We start from the raw sequence: 18776 nt of genomic DNA on the forward strand, positions 1-18776 counted from the left end.
AGATGCATACTCCTCCGAAGAAACGGAGATTTGCAGAACCTCGGTTCATATCAGACATTGTAAGCTCCGATTTCTCAACACTGAAAAGGACTCGAAGAGTCATTGCTATGGTGAACAAAATCCATAATAAAAAACGTAATTTGATCCACAATCTGCAGAAAAAAAATCGAGAGCTGTGTAAACGCATTACCACTTGTTGTGGACATGAGCGCAATCTTTAGTTTATCCTACATTTCACAAATTCAAAAAAATCCAAATAAAATGTATTTCTTATAATTTCACATAAAATTTGATCCGATCTAATATGTACGTTTTTTTTATGTATTTGCTTATGCACCACCATTTCTCTTTTCTAAAAGATTACTGATGAGATCATTTATTTCATGAAATTTTTATTTCATGAAATTTGAAAAAATATTTACGAGATATTTTATGCCAAAATCGTCGGATTAAGGCATAAAATATTTTGTATTCCATTTTTTTCTATTTTACTCGTACTTTTTACGCTAAATATTCTGAGGAAGTAATTAAATCTTAAGATTGTTCCATTTAAAACAGTAATAATGACTTGCTTGAACTATTAAAAACGCTTTTATCTAAAAAGATTACATTTTCCTATTCCATATCTTATTCTCGAGATATTTTAGAATGTCCATTAAAATGAAAAACCCTACACCTATAATTTCAATCATTCTCTTCAAATATTATTATTCGTTAATTAACATTTATCCGTTAGAAGTTGCAAATAAGCATTCGGTCGCGACCGGGTAATGTTTTTTCTGTTTCGCGTCCTTTCCGTCTCATTTCCTAATCCTTGTCTCTCGCTCACACTCACTCAATAGACGCGCCTGCGCATAATGAGGGTTGACCGTCCATGCCCATATTTGGAATTCGTGCATCTCTTTTTTACGGGGCTCGTCCCGCTCATTGTGAAGATACGGAACTAGCAATATAGGAGTATTACATATATGGAGGGTTCCAATAGCGCACATCCCGATAGCCAACCAACCAATCATCTTGACTTATCTAACTCAACCTACGGAAAATCTCTAGGCATCTGCCATTGTGAGTGGTTTGTGTGCTATCGGGATTAGAGTCCTATATAAAGAGAGAAGCGACATTGATGTCCAAAGCTCTGATTGTGAATCTGATTGATACTTGATTAGCTAAGCGAGCAGCCATATTGTGACCACAGCTGTTTGTAGAATGATACGAATGGTGTTTGATGACGTTAGAGCGGTCCCAAAATGGCGGTGGAGGACTCAATTGGATACTGAAGGTCGTGGTGGGGGTTCGATGTCGCTTCTCTCTTTAGGCTTGTTTTCTATTCCTGCACTAGACTGCATTGGAACGTTCCTTCTTGCTTTCGCTAACTTTGAAACATCTATCTATTTCATTTTAAGTGTACACTTATTTAGAGAGTTCAGGAACAGAAAACAAACGGTTTATATAGGACTCTAATCGGGATGTGCGCTATCGGGACCCGCCGCTTTCCCGCCACTAATGGCGCACCGTAGCGAGATAGCGTATGTACAATGCGTTGCATTGATGCCTGGGGTACCGATTTTAAAGACCACGTTTTTTTCTTGGTTATTTTTACGTTCATGATCGAATACTGCATCAACGATCACCGCAGCATTCGATCATAAACGTAAAAATAACCAAGAAAGAAACGTGGTCCCTAAAATCAAACCCCAGGCATCAATGCAACGCACTGTACACCCAAGGACTTTGATTCTGTCCATGGGGAAATTTTCCAAACTAAGAAGTCGCTATCTTTTTACATATTTACAGTTTATGATTTACGTAACGACCAATAAGCTCTAGTTGTTTCATTAATCATGAACTGCAAATATGTAGAAAGTGGTGACGTCTCAGTTTGAAAAATTTCCCCATGGACAGAATCAAAGTCCTTGGGTGTACACCCATGGAATTTGATTCTGTCCATGGGGAAATTTTCCAAACTAAGAAGTGGCTATCTTTCTACATACTTACAGTTTATGATTAACGTAACGACCAATAAAATCTAGTCGTTACATTAATCATAAACTGTTAGTATGTAGAAAATGGTGACTTCTCAGTTTGGAAAATTTCCCCATGGACAGAATCAAATTCCGTGGGTGTACACCCATGGACAGAATCAAAGTCCTTGGGTGTACAGTCGTGTTCATTATAGTTGCGACACTTTTTTTTCGATGGTTTTTGGAATGTAGCCTTGCTCATCGAGCGGCAAACATAATTGGTTGGATCCACAAGTAAGATTATGTTCTCAGCTCTTGTTATAGTTGCGTGTTCAGAGACGCAACTAAGAAAAAGTGTCGCAACTATAATGAACACAACTGTACAGTCATACATAGCGAGTGGTCATACTTAGGGTGTGTTCCGAAAGTTTGATTGAAAATGATCTTTTTAATTATAAAGTTGGTAGCACTGTAACTAACTACGATGTGTTCCGTAATGTAAGTTGAATTTGTGATTATTCTTGGCTTGCAAAGATCAGCAGAGAGGTTAGTTTAATTTCTTGTATTTTAATTATTTAAAAATAATTGTGATTATGTATTATTAATTAAAATATTATTTACTGACAATAACTTTTATTTTAAAATAGGAATTGAAGAGCACAAGAACTTCCAAAGACTGAAAATTAATTGCAAAGTTTGTTTGTATGATAAATTTTTTGATATTACCAATATTGATATTATTTTTTAAAAATCTTATTTGATTTTGTATGAAATAAGTATAAAATTATATTATAATAATATCTAATAAAAGTCTAACATTTATAAGCATGCTAGCTAAGCTACTATAGCCTAGAGTCCTATATAAAGAGAGAAGCGACATTGATGTCCGAAGCTCTGATTGGTAAACTGATTGAGACTTGATTGGCTAAGCGAGCAGCCATATTGTGACCACAGCTGTTTGCAGAATGATACGAATGGTGTTTGATGACGTTAAAGCGGTCCCAAAATGGCGGTGGAGGACTCAATTGGATACTGAAAGTTGTGGTGGGGGTTTGATGTCGCTTCTCTCTTTATATAGGACTCTACTGTAGCCTCTCCAATTACTTAAATAGAATAAATTTTATCATGCACTCTTAGTGCACATAAACGGATATATAGTTTACTTACAATTTAATTTACTTACAATTAATATAATTTACTTACAAATATAATTTACTTACAATTAATAATTTAAAATTAATCAGAACTTGCAATTTTTAGCTTCATAGAATTTTTGGCAATCCATCTTTTGCTTAATTCCTATTTTAAAATAAAAATTATTGGTAGTAAATATTATTTTAATAATACGTGATTAGAATTATTTTAATAGATAATACGTCATTAAAATTATTTTATAAATAATTAAATTACAAGAAATTCAACTATAACTTCGATGGTTTCTGCAAGCTAACGAAATCACAAACTCAACTTTTATTACGGAACACAGCGTAGTTAGTTACAGTGTTACCAACTTTATTATTAAAAGGGATATTTTCGATAGAACTTTCGGAATACACCCTTAATCGCATAATTTCAAGAAGATGACCGCAGGTCGTAACCGTAAGGCCCGGTTTCACAACTTTCAGATTAACCCAAGTTTAGCTGAACGTCCGTCAAAATTGACGCCGGCGTTAAACCTGTATGGCGTTCCACAACTCATTTTTAACCGTAGGTTACGTAACCCTATACTCTATTTACTGAAACTCAGAATATATGCTTCTTTCTCCTTAAACGTAAATTGTAATTGGTTAGTTAAAATTTTGAAAAAAAAGAGGGAAAAGCATGCCGATGTAGCCCATTTTACAATAGCCGTAACATAAAGCCATAAAGTTCTAAGGTATATATTATAGTTGAGAGCTTGTTTGTGACATACACGTTCGGACGTTTTCGCCCGTTACTGATATATTTTTCTTGTGACTGTCGATTATATCTCAATCGGTCTGCCGGAATGATCACTGTCTTTCTGTATTTTATTATTGCATTTATTTTTGCATCATAGTCAAATCGTTCATTTCCTGTTCATCGTTTCCTGTTCATTTATAGTTACTGGGTATCACTCAAAAGGATAAGAAGAAGAATTGTTGTAAGAGCTCGTAAACGGCTGAAGAACTTTTACTTTTGTTCAATAAAAGTTATATAATAAAATAATTGTGATGTCCTGTAAAAAAGAATTGTCCGTGAAGGATAATATGAATAAAAAGCGGCTACCGAATTTTTCAAGAGATGAAAAAATTACATTAGTTGAAATTATTGAAAGCAAAAAATGATATATATGATATATCATATTTACTCAAAAGTAAATATGATTACGAGATGTGCGAAACTTTCACAGCAATTTCATTGGTGCCAGGGTTGTAAACCTCGGTTAAATTGGTTAAACGCCCAAAATCGGGGGTTCATCCGTTTGTTTTCTGTTCCTAAACTTCCTGATTAGTGTGTACATAAAATGAAATAGATATATATTTGAAAGTTAGTGAAAGCAAGATGGAACGTTCCAGTGCAGTCTAGTGCAGGAATAGAAAACAAGCCTCATCTTTAACCGAGGCAAGTGAACCTTAACGAAGGTGGTTGTGGAACGCCACAAATGCGCTAAACTGAGTTCAGCGAGTTAAACTTCGATTAACTCGAGCTAACCGTGAATTGTGAAACCGGGCCTTAGGCCCAGTTTCACTTTGGGTTTAATCCGAGCTTAGTTGAACTACCGTCAAGTTTAACGCCACGATTAAACTTCTATCGCGTTTCACAACCAGATTTTAACTCTAGGTTACGTAAACCTATAATCTATGCGAAGAAACTTCAACAGACTTATCTTTCTTCTAGAACAAGTAGTGTGATTGGTTGTTACCGAAGAGTGGGGAATGAGATATTACAGGTTCTATACACCAAAGCAAAAAATAATGAACAAATTTAAAAGTTTTAAAGTTTTCTTCTTACATGTTTCCAAGGCACGTATTATGCATTTGTTCGGAATCGATTCCGATCGGAATTATTCCGTTTTCCCTAGAAAACACAATAGAAATTTAGGGGAAAACGGAATAATTCCGATCGGAATTGATTCCGAACAAATGCGTAATACGTGCCCAAATCAGTTTGAACTAAACAATTAAATTCAATTGTTACTGTAAAAATTTACACTTTATTAAGTACATTAAACATTGGAACACTAATTAGAAAAAAATTTCTCATAAAATAAAGAACAACAGATTAGAATAAAAGACAAAATTGAGTTTTGAAAAAAATAAATAAATCTAAAAGACAGCCACTCGAAATAAAAAAAAAACTGTTCTTTGGAAAAACACATATATGGTCATCGTAATTATAGTATGTAATCTATAAGTACTAATTTAATAATATTACAAAACTATTTTTACTGTTCTGTTTTATGAGAAATTTCTTCTTTGATTTCTCTTAAGACTGCAGTAACAGATTCCTTGGTTAAGCGAAATCGAGCATAAAAATCAATGTCATCAAATTCTTCAAAATATGACGGTCGTCTTCTAATTATTCTCGGGCGTCGATTTATTATTTGCACAAAATCTTCATCGTCAGATGACGATAACATATATTCCAGAGCCATATCTTGCAACATAACCTTTTTACAATTCCGTAGAGATATCAGCCATGAAGTACAATACTCGAAAGATTACTGAAAGCAGTGGCGCTGCAGTATTAAACCTCGGTTATCTACCTTAAACGCCCGAATTTCGCCGTTCAACTTTAACCGCAGTTTAACAACGTTAACCGAGGTTTAAGACAGTTGTGGGACACAATATTTACCGTAAACCAAGTTTAAAGGTTTAAACTCCGGTTAAACTAAGTTGTGAAACTGGCCCTAAGAAATTGGCAAATCATAATTGATATATAGAAGAATAATCGACTATGACTGGTCAATTTCTTGCCTGCATAAACCAGACTTTATAAACCAACCTTTACATTTACCGCTTAACGAGCAAGGCTACGTTCTAAAACCCATCGAAAAAAAGTGTTGCGACTCTTGTCCATTTGTATTTGTTTCAAGATGGTGAAATTATCGCGCATCTGGTTATTTTTTATCCGAATCCCTCGCTATACTTTTACATAGTTAATGCTCAATAGAAAAGTGACGTTGAATGAAATTTTCGTAGATAGATCAATCACGAAATAAAATAATCTAAATGTATAAACAATACATATGTAAAACACTCGTAAAAATATGAAATAACACCAATTAAGCATGAAATAGAAATGTTTACATAGTGTATTCTCTTAGTGATTACCTTCCATCTATTGACATAATAATGTGTTATGACAAGACAAACAGTAAAATATTATTGGTACTTTCGCAAAATATGTAAAAATAGCTTTATATATTTCTCTATTACACACATATATTATTAAATTTATTAAATGTATTAAATATTCTGTGATATTCGCAAAAGTGTATTTTATATCAATTTCTGACAAACTTCAGGATAAATCGCGAAGCTTTTAATTCAGGAAGTTGGTAAAAAAAAACATTGGATATTATAAAATAACGTGTATACTGTGATTTGGTTGAAGTGCATAACTTTATACAGACGCTTCTGACACATTTCCTGAAGTTTCATAAACTTTAAAAAATCTTAAAATGGGATCAGAGCAAAGCTCTCAAAGTAGTAATCAAAATGCCAATAATGGAAAAACAAGGACGAATCAACTCAGACGTGGCAAAAGTGTTCCAAATCGCGAGAGAATGCCAGAAGACACTCCACCAAGGTGTACCAGCCCTGGCGCCAGCATTTGTTCTGATTCCGATCTTCCATATATTTCTTATACAGTGAATCGACCTATCGGAGATTCGCCAAAGATGACAAACAAACAATCACAACTCTATAGGGGAAAGAGTATTGGAGCTGGCGAAATCTCAAGGCGGAAAAATAGCCTAGGCACAACAAATCACAAGTATGCATCAATGAGTTATACAATTTTTGACCTTTTTTTTTTAGATATTTCCAACGAAACAAAAATATATCAAGATAATAATCTTGTTTAAATTATGTCAAATAACAAGCTGTTTTGATAATTTTATCTTTCTATTTTTATAAATATGTGTAAAGATTTTGTATTATGTCACTTAGATTCCTGTTCACTCGTCACTACTATTTTAAATTGTGATGAAGCAAGAAAACATACAATAAAAATTCTTGCAAATGTATTAAAATGGAGATATATGTTATTACAATAGAACAACATACTAGATAGAATCCACTTGAAAAGTATAATGAAAACTTATCTTTTCATTAATTAATAAACAAACATATCTAGAAACGATCCATATAACATGCTCTATTTGTACAAAATTTTTTTTAGTAAAGAGATTGCTACTATTTTTATCATTTGTCATAACTCATAACACCATTTCATTGAATGCACGAAATATCTGCTTCACAATTCATGAACTTTAATCGGTAATAATAATTTAACAACTATTGTAGACTCGAAATTTTCATATTAGGATTATTGTAGAATTTTCCAAAGAATCTGCTGTTAAAAGGCTATCTGATAATTTTAATTTATCTCATATACATAGAAATGAATACAATTTAAATTCCTTCTCGAAACAAAAGAATAGTTTCACTATACTTTATAAGTCTATTCTTTTGATCACAAATGCTGTTTCATTGAAAAATATTTCTATTTGCATATATATTTTGAACAAATTTTTATTGTGTATTTTCTCGCTTCTTAGTCACAAGATGACATCTGAGATAGTAATGATTGGCCAGGGATCTTAATATGGCATGTAATATTTCATTATAATATAATACTTGCTTTACCAAAATACATATTTTAGCACAAAAATATAAATTATATGTCATATTTTATACACAATTCTTTGTTATATAGAATTTTATTAATTTGAACTTTTTCCCTCTTGTGTTAAGTCACAGGAAAATTAATACATCGGACAACAAAATGCACAATATCGTAGTGGTAAAACCAGCTCAAACAGACCTTACAGCGGACAAGGATCCTGACATAATGAAACTACAAAGTATCCCAATGTTCCTACCTATCATGCGTGGCACTTTGAATCTACCACCAGGTGTACGCGATCCGGAAGTCCTGGAAAGGCTTGATCCTGTTGGTCTGTTCAATCTATGTGCACGATATCAACATCACCTCAATACGAATGCGCAGACAATAGCGATGGAGCAAGCCGCTCTATGTACTAGCATGGAAGTGGAATTTGGTAAAGTGCTAAACCTTGCTATAGATCGACAGAAGAGATTTGCTAGATTTGCAGAACAGATGAACAAAGTACACGAGCTTAGCCGTCAGCTCACTAGATGCCATTCGCTCCTCAATCAAACCCTCGAAAGCCTCGAAACGCTCAACAATCTGTTGCCAGTAGAAGAAAGACTTGAGCCCTTTGTATGGACCACAGGTTAAATACATCCAAATTATAAGAGGAATTACATCGCTTATATTTCAGCAAAAAACCTAGGGTCTATAAAATGTTTGTGTTCTTTCACAAAAAAATTGTGATTAAAAAGTGCAAATAACTTTGGAAAATTAGCCAGTTTCAAGAGAGAAACTTCAATTAATTCCATTATAATAGTTGTAATTTCCAGATTCAACTTGCATTCGACACAATCATAACATAATTAAATCAATAAAAAAAATTTTTGAAAAAGAAAAATATATGCTTTATTAAAGCACAATTTATTGTTTTTGTATATTTTAAACATACCCTAACAGCTTCTATTAGCCAATCGCTGAGACTTCAATTGTCTGTAGGCTGCAACAACTTCACTCTGTTGCTTCTCTAGTCTTCTTCTTTCCATTTCAGACAAGTATTTCCTTCTTGCAGATCGGTTTATCACTTTGGAGACGAAAGAACCCTTTTTAGAACCTTCCAACAACGAATTCAATAATAAATTCTTTGGCTTTCTATTCTCATTCATTTCTTTCAATTTAATTTTTAATCTAGGAGGCTCATGGGCAACTTCACCAAAGACAACCTTATCTTGCAATCTCTCAAACTCGTCATAGTTTTCCAGCTTTTTTTCTTTCTTTTGTAATTTCAATTTCCGCTTATCATTTTTTGTTACAGAGCTTTTAATTGTCTTCCTTTTCTTATTAATATTCTTATGCTTGGCTCCTAACACTTGTACATCATCCTTTTTAGGTTTGCATTTTGTTAGTCCTTGAATTTTACCAGTATTCAAATCCCGTTCAATTTGGACGCCGTACTTGTTTTCAAATGCTACTTCGTTAAGAAAATCGTGCGTATCTCTAGATACCCTGTGCATGAATTGTTTACCAGATTCGCCTGGTCGCTGCTGAAACACTGGTACAGTCTTTTCCAGCTTTGCTTTCGGGTGATTTGGTCTCTGATGCTGCAGCCCTACGCAGATAAGTCTACTTTTTTTCCTTTGTCTCTTTTTCGAGATGCCACCGTCAGTCCTCGCAGCTTCCTTTAATTTAATTATACGCTCCAAACTCTTCGGAATGATCTGCTCGTCTGCGTTTTTTGGCGCCGTATTCGTACATAACTCTAACCTAAAATCCGCTGCCGGTTCAGAATTACCATTTAAACTGCATCGCTTAAAGTTAACTGACAACTCACTCTGCCAGACGTTTGACACGCTGCTGCTCCGGATCCTTGATACCTCGATGTCTCTTTCCTGGTATTTTGCGGCCCATATTTGCGTTTTATTGCGTCTCTTGTCGCGTCAATTCGCTCTCGCTTCACGTTCACACGTGGCCGCGTAATCAGCTTAAAATTTATTTTCTAGGAACAAAAATAATTTAAAAACATAAACATTTGTAATTAAAACTTTTTAAGAATAAATTGTTTAATTTAAATTTATAACATATGTATGTACATACGTACATACAATCTGTGAATCTATCTTTTTTAGTAGTTTTTTTCGAGACCATCGACAAGTTCGACAGCACCCATAGATCAATGTATGATAATAGGTCTGTTCGAGTTGCTTGAAATCCCTAAAAATTTTTGCACTTGAGATGAGATAAATATATATTCGATCGTAAAAAAGAGAGAGACGACAAAGAAATTAATTCAAAAAGGGCAGCAACACGAACAGGCCTATTGAGTGTTCTGCAATCCCAAACACTCCGTTGCCAATTGAAGAGCCATTGCGACAGCCAATCAAAAACATCAACGGTATTATTAAGTTATAAGCCATAAAAATTGACCAATCACAGTCGAATGTGAAGAGAATATTCGACTGTGATTGATCAATTCTTAAGGTGCGAATTCATGCAGCGATAAATCGCTGGCGACTTTCCCCTTCTACCTCGATTTTCCCCTTCTACACATATTTGTGCCGAATCCGTTGGAATCCGTCGACAAATCGTCAGAAGTTCAACTTGGTTGAACTTCAGCGACAAGTCAACACAATCGTGAGCAGTATGGAATCTTCAAATATCAGTTTAGGAACGGATACGTGAAAAAAGCTATGATCCTGACGGTCTTTTAAGTATGGAGCTACCCAATACTGTTTCTTTTCGTAATGCCGTTTCTCTTGTGTTTTTTGCAATTCCAACATTATAGCACTTGTAATCACTATTCGTCGCTTTTTAATTGCTCTTGCTACTGCTGTTCCCAAAATATTTGCGCATTCAGAATACACCTTATTTGAACGTATTGTCACTTTCATTTTTCTTCACTCTTCAATTTCTATTAAAAATAATACTTATTACTCTGTGATTATTAACTAATAATTTACTGAGTTGATTGCGCCTATTGACACTAAACGCCTATTGCGCCTTTTGCAATCAACTCAGTAAATTATTAGTTAATAATTACAGATTAATAAGTATTATTTTTAATAAAAATAATACTTATTTTATTTTATACTTGTTTAATACTTTTTTTTATATTTATTGTACTTTTAGTCGCTAGCGATTTGTCGCCACATGAATATGTACTAGGAGAAAAGCGACAGATACTTGACGCTGGCGTTACTTTTCCCCCACTTCTTCCAAGTCGCCAGCGATTTATCGCTGCATGAATTCGCAGCTTTACGGCTTACGAATTATGATACCGACTAATAGCTTATTATGGGTGCTTTCTAGCTACGACACAGGGTGTTTACGATAACTAATCAGATCTCGGATTGGATTGAACAATGGTATAGTCGTGAGCTAAAAGGTTGCAACACATTTTCTTCGATTGTTTTTAAAATGTAGACTTGCTCATCAAACGGCGAACGTCATTGGTTCTTACCTGTGGATCCGACCAATTAAGCATCAAATCATCTACCATCAAAAAAAATGTGTTGCAACCTTTTAGCTCACGACTATACTCAACGTAGGTATAGAAAATTTCCCTAGACTAATCGGATTGACGATTGCTGTCTCAAATGTAATCCGATTGATGACGAACGCGTGGAGACCGAGAAGCATGCTTGAAAAGTAAGTCTCTTTATTTTTTTAAATAATAACACAAAAAATCAAAAATAAAGTTAAAAAGAATGATTTGAATTTAAATTTATTGTAATTTTTTTTGTCTAAACACTGGATTTTGTTTAAATTTCTGTTTGTAAAAATTAATTAATCTATTCTAAAGTTTGTGGTTATATCGGAAACAAATCAAAATTAATAAAACAATTATTAATTGTTAGGTACATATTAAAGCATATAATATTTCAAGCATATCATATAGAATTCCTGTTTATTATAAACTTAGTAAAAATAACTTTGAAATTATTCAACTACATTACACATTAATCAATATTAATTTATATGTTAAAAATCAATAATGTCTCTGAAAATGTTCTTTTTATTCTTTTCCAGATCGTAGATAAACTTCAACTCCAAGAATAAATAAAAATTACTGGAAAATGTATTTACATAAAAAGGACATTATTGAACAACGTCAATTTGTGCTAACTTAAAATTTGTAAAATCTGCTATTTTTTGTTAGTTGTTCATTAGAGAGTAATAATATAAGAACATAATATATACATAAATAAAATTTAAATAATTGTATGCATACATGACTTTTATTGTAAAATGTACATATTTTTCACCTATAGGAAAAAAAAATTTTTTTTGTGATAAAATCACACAAACAATACAAGTACGAAGATCTAGCTACAACCGTTGAAGGCAAAGATTATGTTAAAATTTACATAAAATTTTTATTTTTGTTATGAATGACTGATATGTACCTTTGGTTACAATAAAAGTCATATACAATTATTTGAATTTTATTTGTGTATATTCCGTTTTTATATTATTACTTTCTAATAAACAGCTAACAAAGAAAAGCAGATTTTACAAATTTTAAGTTAGCACAAATTGATATTGTTCAATAATGCCCTCTTCAAATAAATCCATTTTCCAGTAATTTTTATTTATTCATGGAATTGAAGTTTATTTACGATCTGGAAAAGAATAAAAAGAACATTTTTAGAAACATTATTGATTTTTAATATATAAATTAATATTGATTAATGTATAATGTAGTTGAATAATTTCAAAGTTATGTTTACTAAGTTTATAATAAACAGGAATTCTATATGATATGCTTGAAATATTATATGCTTTAATATGTACCTAATAATTAATAATTGTTTTATTAATTTTGATTTGTTTCCGATATAATCACAAACTTTAGAATAGATTAATTAATTTTTACAAACAGAAATTTAAACGAAATCCAGTGTTTAGACAAAAAAAATTACAATAAATCTAAATCAAATCATTCTTTGTAACTTAATCTTTGATTTTTTGTGTTATTATTTAAAAAAATAAAAAGACTTACTTTTCAAGCATGCTTCTCGGTCTCCACGCTTTCGTCATCAATCGGATTACATTTGAGACAGCAATCGTCAATCCGATTAGCCTAGGGAAATTTTCTATACTTACGTTGAGTACCATTGTTCAATCCAATCCGAGATCCAATTAGTTATCGTAAACACCCCTAGTTGGCTCTTTTAGGCTGTAAGAAATAAAGTTCCTAGTAAGAAACATTTACAGCGCCCTCATCTCCTAAGCGACGATTTCCAGTATAAAATAACATATGGTGTGGCTTTTATACGCGACAGTAATAAACATTTGTGCAATATCCAAAAATTGACACTTATAAAATAGTAACTATTTGTGAAAAAATTTTTAATTTTTTAAATTAGAAAATAAATTAAAAATGAGAAATATAATCCCTACAATGATTCAAGAAACATTAAGAAATGTAAGATTAGATAAATTATTTATTAACTTTGACACACATATTAAAGATCTAGAAATATTAGGGAATCATAAATATGTAATAATAAAATTAATTATTACGTATTATTTGAACGTTAAATTAGCTTATGAAGGTAAAATAATTACGTTGAATGAACACAAAAATTTCGTAAGACGTAATTTAATTAAAACTGTTATTTTCAGCGGGCAATAATTTATACTGTACACTTTATTACCCGAAAATAACGGTTCTCTAATGAGGCTTCCTTTTATTTATATGACATCACTTATTTGTTTTTATTTTTAATTACTTACTTTCCATTTTTTGCTTTATATGTTTTATAATTATTATTATTATTATATATATATATATATATATATATATAAATTATATAATTTTTTAAAATATATCTTTAATAATAAAATGTGTATATTTTATATTTATTTCCTTTTAATTTAGTAAAATTAATTCTTATTTTACAGAAATATAATCGTATATTTTGGAGTAAACGTATAAATTCAAAGCGATATATTGTATTCCGTCTCTTTCTTTTCTGATCTACTATTGCTGTCTTGCTTTTTTGTTTTACATTTCTGCCACTTAGGAGATGGAAGCGTTGCAGATCTTTCTTACACAAAAACATAGGAAAAGTAGAGGGTACTAGCACTCCATAGGTGTTTACGATAACTTAAGTTGAGTTGGTTTCCATTAGAGCCAAAAAATATTAGGCGTGACTCTCTCTAGTACCTTTATGATTCATGACAACTCAACGCTGTATCGTATTGCCTGAGTTAAGTTAAACCTCGTGCTCAACCGGTGGACTGCGTAGAATAGTCGAAATATGAAACAATACGATTATAAGGCACGGATTAATTTAAGAAATAGAAACATCATGTATGCAAAATTAAATAAATGTTTTGAATATATTTCCAATTTAAAAGAAACTCCATATGGAAACATACTCATTAATTCTTGTAGAAACGCTAGATTTTTAGGTTTTTGTATTTCAATTAAATGTTTAATGAGATTATGCTTTGCGAAAAATCAAATTCTTTGTTATAATATATTTGCACTTTCAAATTAAGTCAAGATCATTTAGAACTTATGTTTAGTATTATAAGACAGCAATTTAGATGCAATAATAACCCTATAGCTTAAAGCAATTTCAAAGAGCAATAAAAAAAATTTTGCTTCATAATGGAATTAAAAGAAGATTTATCTGGAAACTGTATTTCAATATCAAATATAAATATATTATATTTTACTTCTTGATTAAATTTAATTACGACAGTAAATAAAACCGCCAATAATGTAAAATAGACATTAGTAACTGATGCATCAAATTGTGATAATAAAAACTAGAAATATATGATATTGCTTTGTATCGTAATAAAAATAACTCGCAGCTAATTACAAAATGCTCCCGCAGTATTATATCATACATATCAGGCATTGCAGTACGTTTTTTTAACAAAAAAAGATTTTGAACAATGTGTTGACGCTTTGACAGAACTCCAGCTAAATTCTTACGACCATGATTTGATTTCCATAAAAAATAAAGGAGGCTTATTATTTCCTTCAAAAGATGCAATATTTATGTGTAAGGTTTATGAGAAACTTATACAAATAGCTATTCTGAAATTTCTACATAGTATGTACACCCAAGGACTTTGATTCTGTCCATGGGGAAAGTTTTCAAACTGAGAAGTCGCTATCTTTCTACATACTTACAATTCATGATTAACGTAACGACCAATAAGCTCTAGTCGTTTCATTAATCATGAACTGCAAGTATGTAGAAAGTGGTGACTTCTCAGTTGGGAAAATTTTCTCATGGACAGAATCAAATTCCGTGGGTGTACCTACAAAATAACCATCCAGCGTACTGTGAATTACACGTAAGATTGTTAGTGTGCTTTCAAAACGATCCTAGAAACTTTAGTATAAAAAATATTTCCAATCAAAAATATCGTGTTTATGTGTGCGTGCAGAATCGATGTGAGAATCGGTGAAGAGTGAGACTGAGTGACACAGAGCACTAGTTTAGTTCCTCGATGTTGCATTAAAGACGCTAAAGTCAAAAGAACAAGGAAAGATGAGTGCGTTTGACAAAGAGCGCTAGCCTATTCCCCTTAGGCCCATATCAGACTATGCATTAAAGATTAAGATTGAAAATTAAAGATTGAAATTTGACCAATCGGAATAAAGAAATTTTAGCTCCTTTTATTTTGATTGGCCAAAACTTAATCTATAATCTTCATTCTTATATTTTCAATGCATAGTCTGATATGGGCTTTACTCTTTGCCTTACGCGCAACCCACAGTTCGTAGAAGAAAAATCAGGGGGTCGATTGCGTATTCCAAAACCTAGTGAAAATAGTAAAAGTGAGCTCTCACTCGATTGGCTACTTTTCACCATAGTGGAAATGCGACATTTCTCACGTGACATTACTCGGCAAGTATTTTGATGTCGAGTTCAATCAAACTGTGTCGAATTTGGTCGAGTTTGCGGAGTCTTGTATCGTTTCAGAATGGAGTACCTTTTATTTTTTATCGAGCAAGAGGAAAATGCGAATTAGAAAAAGAATTAGAAAAAGAAATTTAAATTTATTAAGAAGGAGATTGAGAAATACTCAGGATCCTTTCGATATTCTAGATAATACATTGTAAAATTGTATAAAGTATATAAATAAATTAATAATTATATAAGTATATAAATAATAAATAACAATAAATAAATAATAAGATATAAATAATATAAGTATATATTATAAATAAATTATGCAATATTTACGCACCGTTTTTTTTAAATTGGTATCTTTCTCGAGACACGCGTCATCAATCGTCAACAGGAGGGACTTTGAGATTATTGGAGATTATTTAACTCGGAGGCGATGCACCGTTTTTTAAAGGTTATGTGAAGTATTCTACCATTGCTCGCACTCGCATGTGTGATTTTCACTCACGCGAGCATAAGGATATCGCATTTTCACTATGCTCATAGCCAATCGCGCGTATTTTTTCATGTGAGATGAAAATACGAGAAGTGAGAAAAGTCGACAAAGATACACAATCGACCCACTGAAGTACCGATGTCGAGTGAGTTTCACCGTCAGTTCAGCACCGCCTTAATACAGAAGTTGTGTAACTCGTACAAAATGATAGTAGAGCGCACTTCAGAAAACATGCACGAATAACACTGACCGCGTGAAATTACGATTAAACACCTAACAAAAAGGATATCCTAATGTGCTTTTATCACATGCACATTTCGCTCAGCAAAACTGAACTGTCACAAACAGAGCAATATGGTCCTTAACAGTAGTTGATAGGACTTTTTGCAGATGACAAAGTAATAAAAAAACAAAGACAGATTTATGTGATGGACAAAGAGCGATAGCCTGGGGGTCGATTGCGTATTCCAAAACCTAGTGAAAATGGTAAAAGTGAGCTCTCACTCGATTGGCTACTTTTCACCATAGTGGAAATGCGACATTTCTCACGTGACATTACTCGGCAAGTATTTTGATGTCGAGTTCAATCAAACTGTGTCGAATTTGGTCGAGTTTGCGGAGTCTTGTATCGTTTCAGAATGGAGTACCTTTTACTTTTTATCGAGCAAGAGGAAAATGCGAATTAGAAAAAAAATTAGAAAAAGAAATTTAAATTTATTAAGAAAGAGACTGAAAGATACTCAGGATACATTCGATATTCTAGATAATATATTCTAGATAATACATTGTAAAATTGTATAAAGTATATAAATAAATTAATAATTATATAAGTATATAAATAATAAATAACAATAAATAAATAATAAGATATAAATAATATAAGTATATATTATAAATCAATTATGCAATATTTACGCACCGTTTTTTTTAAATTGATATCTTACTCGGAACACGCGTCGTCAGTCGTCAACAGGAGGGACTTTGAGATTATTGGAGATTAACTCAGAGGCGATGCACCGTTTTTTAAAGGTTATGTAAAGTTTTCTACCATTTCTCGCACTCGCATTTGTGATTTTCACTCACGTGAGCATAGGGATATCGCATTTTCACTATGCTCATAGCCAATCGCGCGTATTTTTTCATGTGAGATGAAAATACGAGAAGTGAGAAAAGTCGACAAAGATACACAATCGACCCCCTGGTCTCGCTCAAAAAATAATCTGCAGTGATTTATAGGACCGACGTTGAGGAAATTCTTCTGTTACTTTAGCATCTTCTTAACTTAACGGGCAAAAACTTGAGTCGGAGGAGGCTGGTAGTGGCCTTTACTTCATGAATGGAACCTAGAGTCCTATATAAAGAGAGAAGCGACATTGATGTCCGAAGCTCTGATTGGTAATCTGATTGATAGTTGATTGGCTAAGCGAGCAGCCATATTGTGACCACAGCTGTTTGCAGAATGATACGAATGGTGTTTGATGACGTTAGCGGTCCCAAAATGGCGGTGGAGGACTCAATTGGATACTGAAGGTTGTGGTGGGGGTTCGATGTCGCTTCTCTCTTTATATAGGACTCTAGTGGAACCTTATTTCGAAGTGCCTCTAAAGCCTGCCGCAGACGATACGTTTTTTCTTACGGGATTGCTTACGTGCTCCTATACTGGCAGTCTTACGTGCTCCCGTACTGGAAATGGGTAGCTTACGGGCTACGCTACTGGCTCGCGTACTGGATTTTCGTAATAGATCATGTCCTATTTTTCTTACGTGATTCTGTACTGGTTTATTGTGAAAGCCAATCAAGACGCAGTCTGTATAGGTTATACCAGGGTTATACTGGGTTATACCAGGTTATACTGTCGAAGTGTTGTCAAAGTTCAAACGTGAATTCACTTCGCAAACATGACGTCGTGCAAAAATGAAAAGACTTCAAAATAGTCCCAAAAAAGTATTTTATGTTTAATAGAGGCTTACTAATAAGAACCATGTTTATATGCGATAAACACACCAAATTATCATAATAAGCACAGTAAAAGTAAGGCATTAAAGAATGTATTGACTGTCGACTCCATAAACGTCGGCGATATTTATTTTGTTGTCGCAATTTTTCAATAATTAAAAATAATGCAATAGCAATTTTACGACAATGTACAACTGTTGCAATAATTTCATCCATCTCATCTATCTCATCCATATTTAAGCGTGCCGCTTCTATGAAACAAATTTCAGTTGCTCAGCCCGTACGAAAACTCACACCGTGTGAAGCCACGGCCAGTAGCACTGCCAGTACCATTGCCCGTACGGTAGCAAGTAAGAAAATCCAGTTAGAAATCCAGTAAGAAAAAACGTATCGTCTGCGGCAGGCTTTAGTTTATTAAATATGGACATTGAACTATGTAGCTAATTTGTCTATATTTTGCGTCGGTAATGTTCACGTTTTTGTGATTCTCACCGGTGCTATATCCATATTGACGGTTTTCCTCCATGCTATAAGAATTGTTTTCAATTTGGTATGTTTACCATCAAAATTTTTTTATTGACGGTTAAGAAAGAAAAAGAATAAATCTAAGAAGCTTGTAGTTTTTAAATTTAGATATAATAGCTTTTAGGTATTATAGAGCTAGAACATCGATCTTTAAGACAT

The 18776-nt window shown here is 32.8% G+C and overlaps 3 protein-coding genes across 7 annotated transcripts in view; 2 read left to right on the top strand and 1 right to left on the bottom strand.

The window, feature by feature from the left end:
- LOC113006169 overlaps positions 1–738 on the top strand; it is a 2037-nt gene extending 1299 nt beyond the window's left edge. The window contains exon 4 of one of the 3 annotated variants that reach the window (XM_039458832.1): positions 1–281. This exon is cut by the window's left edge and continues 15 nt beyond it. In XM_039458832.1, coding sequence (XP_039314766.1) covers positions 1–221 — 221 coding nt within the window. In that variant the 3' untranslated portion in view covers positions 222–281. Of the gene's footprint in view, positions 282–558 lie in introns of those variants that run through there. The other 2 variants (XM_039458831.1, XM_039458833.1) reach the window with 2 other exon arrangements.
- A 5331-nt stretch (positions 739–6069) lies between these two features.
- LOC105199748 (BLOC-1-related complex subunit 5) lies at positions 6070–8661 on the top strand. The gene is made up of 2 exons (XM_011166968.3): positions 6070–6920; positions 7904–8661. Exons 1-2 carry the CDS (start codon positions 6607–6609, stop codon positions 8409–8411), a joined length of 822 nt encoding a protein of 273 aa, XP_011165270.1. The 5' UTR covers positions 6070–6606; the 3' UTR covers positions 8412–8661.
- Positions 8645–9998, bottom strand: LOC105199747 (coiled-coil domain-containing protein 137). 3 transcript variants are annotated; one of them, XM_011166967.3, is made up of 3 exons: positions 9859–9998; positions 9592–9756; positions 8645–9524 (listed from the first exon to the last, which is right to left on the bottom strand). In XM_011166967.3, exons 2-3 carry the CDS (start codon positions 9666–9668, stop codon positions 8714–8716), a joined length of 888 nt encoding a protein of 295 aa, XP_011165269.1. In that variant the 5' UTR covers positions 9669–9756; positions 9859–9998; the 3' UTR covers positions 8645–8713. The 3 variants fall into 3 exon arrangements, with proteins under 3 accessions (XP_011165269.1, XP_025997179.1, XP_025997180.1); XM_026141394.2 differs by having other exon boundaries at positions 9855–9992; XM_026141395.2 differs by having other exon boundaries at positions 9863–9979.
- Between the last annotated feature and the right edge of the window lie 8778 nt (positions 9999–18776).

Source organism: Solenopsis invicta, chromosome 16 (assembly GCF_016802725.1).
Source record: "Solenopsis invicta isolate M01_SB chromosome 16, UNIL_Sinv_3.0, whole genome shotgun sequence".
Classification (NCBI taxonomy): domain Eukaryota; kingdom Metazoa; phylum Arthropoda; class Insecta; order Hymenoptera; family Formicidae; genus Solenopsis; species Solenopsis invicta.